The following is a 7,859-nucleotide window of genomic DNA, read 5'->3' on the forward strand; positions in this document are numbered from 1 at the left end:
TGATCGCAGCCTGATTTGCAGATCTTTGACTGTTGTAACAACTTCAAGTCATATTTCCTGGCATTTTTTTAAGTTTATTTGATTTTGTAGAGGGACTACTACATGTGAAAGATAATAATACCGATGAAGCCCTCTGATCATAAAAACGTAAGCATGATCACCTAAACGTGTAGTCAATTTTCCAACATCTTCTAACACCAATTAAACATTCATTTCGTATATAGTAAGCAGTATGCGGAAATTTATCTTACGGATGCAATTCCCCAGTTGAAGCAAGGTGTGTTTTACGGCGAGTAGCGGGGACGCTTTGATCTGGTCCACAAGGTCGTCTCTAGGACTGTTTACAGCTAGTAAAAAAACTACTTCTGAAACATCATTCCGCCCGTTGATAATAAGACAAATTTGATATTATCGTTATCTCTTTTTTATTATCAACTTTTATACAATTTATTTCACAATAAATTAGACTGTATTGATTTAATATATAGTTCTGTTTTATACTGATTTCTAGCCGTACAAACATCTCAGTTCGCTCTTCAGTTTCAGCTATGTCTAATTTATTCAACAAAATTGCACATTTATGTGATATTAATTTAGATTCTAGTTGTAGTATTTGTAATTGCATTGTAAATTTGGTTTAATGTTTAATTAGTTATAAATACTTTTGTTTTTTAAATATTTATACTTTTTAGTTGCTGTCATGAATTAGTTTAGTTAGTTTGATATTATTCCTGTAATTGGGTGTTACCTGTCGGAATAAATATTATTGTCTCTGTGATTTAATTAGATTAAGTTTTAATTAAATTGTTTCAATAAATATTATTTGTTTAACATAAAAGTTTCATTTCAATCTTCACTAAAAAATGTTCATTATGGTTCAAGCTATTGTCACCCTAACAATATTTCGGTGACAATAGCTTGAATCGTAATGAACATTTTCTACTTCACTTTCACATGCTTTTATTAATAGCGATTCCTTTAAAATTCGCGCAATTTTTGATTTAGTTGTCCCCACCTCCACTGGCGGCGCGCTATTTCTATTACCATTGGTAGTACAGTAGATTCCCATCTAAAGTGTATGGTCTGTGGTATCGTGCACCCAGCGACGAATGGACGAACCATTTTGATAGATCCATGTTTCATCCAAATACACGAAAGTCAAATTTTCACAAGAATTTAGAAACTGTAAATATGTTCTCAAAAAGTAATTTTGGCTGCAACGACATGTTTTTGTTCACACAGAATTTTGCGACTACTTACTTCCCTGTGTTTATAACCCATTGATCCATTAGTTACAATATTTTTCCGGCGATCGTAATTTTATTAAATTACCGTTATATGAGTTATGCAACTAAACATACAAGCGAAAATTTTTACGATGAAACTTCAGAGTATTCCAGAATAGACATTTTGATTATCCTAGAATCACCGTTACAATTTTATTTAATTGTAAAAGGAACTATTGCGCCCTGAAAACCTGAAGAAGACCGTCGAAATGCTCAAATAAATTTATTTGTCAAGGTTCATGTTTCGTCACATAACCCTACAAATTTGTGTCAACCTTGAAGGTAGGCAACCAACTGTACGATGTACTAAGAATCAATTTTGTGTATGCTTGGTGACATATATATGGAAGAAATAATAAGAAAATAATACACAGATCAACAAAGAAACATATTTATTTCAAATATACTAACATACTATTAATAACCTCTAAGTAATAACAACGTGATTTGTTTCTGGTTCGCCTTTCACCAGGAAGTCTACAGTTTCTTCGTCACGCGGTGTTCGACGACGTCTCATTTCGGCTAGGTATTCGCCAGTTCTTTCCGTGACGTTCAAACAAGCTATCAAGTAAATCGGTGTCTGACTGATTTTGGCTCCGGATCTCACTAGCAATTGAACGATTTTTCCGTAGCCCTTCCTGGAAGCCGCGCCGAGGGGTGTTTCACCGCAATAATTGGCGCCATTGACTTCGGCTCCGCGTTTCACTAGGTAATTGACAATTTTTTCGTGGCCGTTTGAAGAAGCAGCGTAGAGCGGTGTCCGACCAAAATTATCAGGAACATTGATCTCGGCACCGCATTTCACCAGGACTTTGACGACTTTGTCGTAGCCCTTCGAGGAAGCCGCGTAAAGCGGCGTCTCGCAGTCGTAAATATCACGATTGACTTTGCCGCCGCACTGGACTAAGTACTCAGGAACTGTTAAGTAGCCGTTTTGGAAAGCCGTTGACAAGAGACTTTCGTAGCTGTATTCAGCAAAAAAATTAACTTGTTTGTACAACGAGCGAACACTTTCTGGAATAACTAATTTAATGGCTTCGTCGTACCCGAACTGAGCGGAATAATATATTATATTGATTCTATCGCTGTTGTTATAGCGTTGCGGGAATTGCAATTTTCTTGATTGTAATAATTCCAGTTCTGCCCCCAAACTCGCGCTTTCTCGAGAACATTCTATGGGTGTGATTTTAAATAATAAATCTTTTTCTGAAATGTCGCATTTGTTTAACAAAAATTGCAACGCTTCTAAGTATTCTCCCGTTTCGAGTAAATCGCGAAACCCCCCATAACCGTCTTTGATTACGTAAACATCATTTCTTTTGTGAACTGTCAAACGTGGATGTCTTTGTCCCCAAGAACAAATGAGATGTAAGGCACTTCTTCCACAGTCGTCTTTACGATTTATTATTTCGTCGTTATAACTCTTTAGTTGTTCAAAATTTCTGTACAAAACCGCGATGTGCACTGGTGATTTTTGACCAACTAACATGTCAAAGAAAAACCGTACGTTATTGTACTTTTGATCAAAAAATACGTCTCTGCGTGTCTTTTCGAAATTTTTAGACAAATACAAGGCAACAAAATACTCAGCAAAGGAAACGTGCACGAATTGCGGAATGCCGTTTTGTAATCCAGTGACAACACCAACAGTTGCAAAATCTTCAGAAACTAAATCTAAATCTTGTGAACAGTCGATCTTTAATTCTTTCAAAATCTCGTCAGGGAATATTAATTCAAGCGCGATTTTTTCATACCGCTTTAGTTTTTCCTCTTTCTTTTTCTCGACTTCTGCTTTCCAGTAATCACAGTTTACTGGCACTTTGCCTCCAAAAAAGAAACTAAACTTCCCGTCAATAAAATAACGATACAAATCAGTCAAGAGAAGCTTGTTGTTCAATAATTCCAAATATGATTCTTTATTTTGGCGGAATATCTCCGTGAGCATAAATATCTGAAGCGGAATCCCCAAAATATCCACGTGTTTTGTGAACGCAAACAAGGATTTAATTTTCTCGATCGTTTTTTTCATGTCGATAGACGAAATAAAATGCGACAGACGCTCTCTAATGTAATCTTCTTGTTCGGTCTCACTAAACTGGTTAATACTCATCGACATTACGTTAAATTTGTCTTCAAGAAACGGCTTCAAGTGTTGTCTTGCGGTAACCCACTGAATGCAACCGTTTTGTGATAATAGAAGAATCAAGTTTGACGCAGCGTCCAAATTTTTGGTTAGAATTTCGTCGAGAGCGTCCCACACGTAAACGACGTTGTTTTGCCCCAAACACAGTTTGAAAAATTCTCGATCGAACTGTTCAAGGTGTCGATATTTTTCGTTTAAGATAAATGATTCGAACCGATTTAAGTAATCTGATGCGTCACAAGTTTGTAAAGTTTTAGACAATGAATTAACATCTTGAGGATTTATAATCACCGTCCAGTATTTAGAACAACAGTTGTTTTTTAAACTTTTCGTTAACTCAGTTTTACCCATTCCAGGATCGCCCGTTATTACATTAATGTTGTTGTTGAACCCGAAAGACCAAAATTCTTTTTCGTTTTTGGAATGATTACTCAACTTATAGTTTCGCAATTCACTAATGTCACCTCTACTTCGAATCCACTCTAAATTATTATTACTACGAAATTTAAAATAATGTACTGTTTTGGTATCCGGAATTTTGGAACTTATTTTTTGAAATTCAGACTCGCTACATTTGTTTTTGCTGATTATAATTGGAGCGTGAGAAATTTTGGAATCTTTATGCTTTTTAGATATCTTAAAAATCTCCGAATTTTCTTGGCAGTTCACAATGACAACAGTGTTTTGATTAATATGTTCCAAATATTTAACATCGATGATATTGACCGACAAATATCTTTCGATATAAAGATTCGGAAAAGTTTCCTTTTGTCCATTTATATAGCATGGACCAGTTGACATTTCTACAAGTTTGTTCACACTCACGTGCTTTACGAATTCTTCGTTTTGTTTGAAAGCAGTTTCCAACTTAATTTCCTCTTTTCCTTGCACCGAAATGGCGAAATCTTGAAGCACTTTTTCAAAATTTGACTCTAAATCCGACAAGCTTTGAAATACGGAACGATCTTTCATCCATTCTCTAGGTTTTCCGTCGCCGAGTATAATAAATGTTGCATCTGGACATAGCTGAATGGCTTTTTCGATATTTTTGTGTTCTTTTACAATTAAGGGGCATTTGTCCATCAACCATAACAACTGCGACAACAATTTGGGGTCCACATCATCGATAGTAGTTATACTAACCGACGAAAGAGAATATCGTGACCGAACTTTGTTTAGTTCGTCTAGGTCAACATTTTTAGCCAAGTCGCCCCACAATGTTTTAACTGCGTTGCTAACATCTTTGTCCAACAGCGTAATGTCGAACAGACAAATAGCATCTCCAAGGAGTTTCATTTTGTCGCTTACTGAACCAAAATCAAGAGGTTCAATGTGTGAAGAAAGTAAATGAAGCGCAATCGCACGTTGCATAAACTTTTTGGTTAATTTTTCTTTTCGTCCATTTTTTAAGCTCCAATCCGATATGAATTTAACGTAAAAATTGAATACTTCTTCATTAGAACAGAACATCTTCGTAAATTTATTCATTGTCGACTCTGTCAGAGTTTCCAATTTCTCTTGGTTAGTGTAAAGTCGAAAGCGGTCAAAGAAGGTTTGGTACTGCTGAATGTTTTCCGAATTTTGTTCGGTCCATTCGTCCTCTACGACTTGAAATGTCCGATAGTAATTTACATTTTCGGAAATTCTTAAACCGTCGAAACTGTCTTCAGAAAATGACACTTTAGTCGGTTTCACAGAAAATTCTTCTCCTTCTAGTTGAAGTTGTGTTTCGTCCAAAATTGCAAGTCTCTGGTTCGTGAATAAAATAAATTGCGACCGTTTGTCCTTTATCTTTAGGAAAGAGTTGAAGTATTTTTTTATGCTAAAGTCTCCAGTTTTGCTTTTCAGTCTGTTTATAGGTAAATTTCCTTCACCGCTAAGTTTTAGTTGGATTGCTTTTGTGTCAATACCGCGATCTGTCTCAATTTCTACGACTACGTCGTCGAAGTCGCCAAAATTTTCGTTATCCGACGAAATGTTGAAATCGGTTATTTTAGTGTCATTTAGCGTTTGTAGTACCAAGTTAGCCACAACCATATTTTCGTATTTTCTACCTTTATCCGTTGTTCCAGATCTTTTCTTAAAAGTCTAAAAATAAAATAAGAAAGTATAAAAACAAAAGTTAATAACACCCTTTAATCTATGAATGAATTTCATCATTAATAGATTTACCTTTTCTAGAAAAGACTTATTTGTTGTTTCTGCATCTATCTGTCCACACGTAGTTTCCTCAGTTAGATTTTTAACTTGTTTGTCTGGGGTATCTACCGTTGTGAGATCTGTCTGCTGAACAAAAATAATCATCAAATTTTGATAATTCAGAATCAAAAATTAACAAATTTATTGAAAAAAATACTATTTTTATTTCCAGGTGATAATAGAGACGTGTAAATACTACGCATGTCTATATAAAACCTGCATTCGAGTTAGTATTTTTTTTTAATTAATTGTAACAAATATGAATAATTTGGAATACCGTTTTTGAAGAACATGGATTTTCTTCAGGCTGCTGGATGTGTAACACACCATTGTTTAGTATTTTTTGCTCTCTTTTATATTTTAATTCTTCTTCCGGTTCCCCGATTTCTTCGTCGGAACTCGAGTCCATGACGACAACGTTATTCAATGTGTCTGTCGACAAAAATATTATTCAGACTTAAGTCATGCAAGTATGTCAAGGTCAATGCCAATATCGGCACTTCCGTGATTTATGCCGATGTTAAATAGAAGATGTGAAGTCTGTGCAGTACTGTGTAATTTGTGTAATAACAGATCTTGTGGTACGACTTTATCGGCTGTTTTCAAAAACCTACACTGAATTAGTACTACAATATAAACTTCTGAGTAAATACGACGTACAATGTTAGGTCGTTCCAAGCACAGTACCGACGGTACCGACAGCACCTAACCTGTCGGTACTTGTTTAAGGTGATTGATCGCAGCAGGGGTTGACGAACGACACAACCCCGCCCTCTGCAGGCTCGATGCGTGCACAAGAACGACTTGCGTGAGACTACAGTGACGGATAGAATGTCTCAGATTTTATCAACTTTGTAGTACCTACCTATTTTGTGGTTAGACCCCACCGAGTGTTTGGTAACAGAAGTTATTTAAGCGATTATGAAGGCGCCAGTTAAGTCAACTCCGATGCAAGATTATCTCGCGAATGATGAAATTCGTTTTGACCACGCCTTTTATAAACTCCAGCGTAAGTCACGCATGCGCAGTAACATTGTTCATCAATGACGTCACATTTTGTTGTTTTAAAATAATAAAATTATAAGTGTATTACTGGTTGCCATTGTTTCAGTGTTTAAATTCAACAGAAGCGACAAAAGACATGTGAGTAAAACAAAGGCAAGAGAAAGGAAAAAATGGTTAGACCAGAAAACATAGAGAAGCGTCATAGTTTAAATTAAATGACGGTTGAAGACTTCTCGACTTTGTTGGCAACAGTGTTTGTTTCTAATTAGGAATAAAATTAACTACGATAGAAAAAATGTCATAATATTTTTAACGACGCGTTTTACTTTCGACAAATTGACACTAGATTTACCAGAATATTACAAGCTGCCACAACACATTTTGACATACGTTGGATTAGACTTTGAGTTAGATTTCTCAATTTTCAAATGCTTCAGTTTTACCATTTTTAATTTTTTTAACTTTTCAATTTTTGACGTTTTTTTTTTCGATTTCTCATGTTGTCGATTACTTGATTTTTTTGATTTTCCGATTTCTCGACATTTCAGCGTTTAGATTTTTTAGTTTTTCGATTCTTGAATTTTTCGATTTTCAGTTTTTTGATTTTTTGATGTTTCGATCTCTCGATTTTTCAGTTTTTGTCGAATAAAAACTCGTTTAATGTTAAACAGTAATATAGTCCCGAAGTTGTGGTTTATGAATCCGTTTGAATTTTTATCGTAGACATCAAGATTTTTGGAAAAAAAAGTTAAAAATGTAGATGCATATAAAAAAATTCGGTTTCTCAATTTTCCTAATTTTCGATTTTTCGGCTTTCCGATTTCTCTATTTTTAAAGTTTTCAGGGTTTCGATTGTTGTTGTTTCGATTTCTTAATCTTCCGATTTTTCGAATTCTCGGTTTTAAATTTTTTGGTTTTTCGATTTTTCTAGTTATCATTTTTTTTATTTTTCGATTTTCAGTTTTTTGATTTTTCAATTCTTCGTTTTTTTAATTTTTCTTTCATTTTTCAATTTTTCGATATTTCAGTTTTGGGATTTTTGCAATATTTTGATTCTTCATTTTTTCGATTTCTCTTTTTTTTTAATTTTAAATGTTTCAATCTTTCAATTTGTCGTTTCTAATTTTAGATCTTTCGGATTTTCCATTTTTACATTTTTCAGTTTTTGGATGTTTCGATTTCTTGATCTTCCGATTTTTCGGTTTAAAATTTTTCGCTTTTTCTAT

The 7,859-nt window shown here is 34.6% G+C and overlaps 1 protein-coding gene across 2 annotated transcripts; it reads right to left on the minus strand.

Moving 5' to 3' along the window:
* Positions 1-1,663: 1,663 nt before the first annotated feature.
* Positions 1,664-6,600, minus strand: LOC135138779 (uncharacterized). 2 transcript variants are annotated; one of them, XM_064068795.1, is made up of 4 exons: positions 6,494-6,600; positions 5,906-6,060; positions 5,602-5,712; positions 1,664-5,517 (listed from the first exon to the last, which is right to left on the minus strand). In XM_064068795.1, exons 2-4 carry the CDS (start codon positions 6,035-6,037, stop codon positions 1,714-1,716), a joined length of 4,047 nt encoding a protein of 1,348 aa, XP_063924865.1. In that variant the 5' UTR covers positions 6,038-6,060; positions 6,494-6,600; the 3' UTR covers positions 1,664-1,713. The 2 variants fall into 2 exon arrangements, with proteins under 2 accessions (XP_063924865.1, XP_063924864.1); XM_064068794.1 differs by having other exon boundaries at positions 5,602-5,715.
* Between the last annotated feature and the right edge of the window lie 1,259 nt (positions 6,601-7,859).

This window comes from Zophobas morio, unplaced genomic scaffold, assembly GCF_036711695.1.
Source record: "Zophobas morio isolate AGI-343-1 ecotype UQ-CSIRO unplaced genomic scaffold, CSIRO_AGI_Zmor_V1 ptg000030l, whole genome shotgun sequence".
NCBI classification, from domain to species: Eukaryota; Metazoa; Arthropoda; class Insecta; order Coleoptera; family Tenebrionidae; genus Zophobas; species Zophobas morio.

Coding starts and splice junctions, on each gene's coding strand:
- LOC135138779 (XM_064068794.1), bottom strand. CDS start 6,037: ATGGACTCGAGTTCCGACGAAGAAATCGGGGAACCGGAAGAAGAATTA. Junction 5,716..5,905: donor ATCCATGTTCTTCAAAAACG/GTATTCCAAATT, acceptor ATTTTTGTTCAG/CAGACAGATCTCACAACGGT. Junction 5,518..5,601: donor ATAAGTCTTTTCTAGAAAAG/GTAAATCTATTA, acceptor TTTTATTTTTAG/ACTTTTAAGAAAAGATCTGG.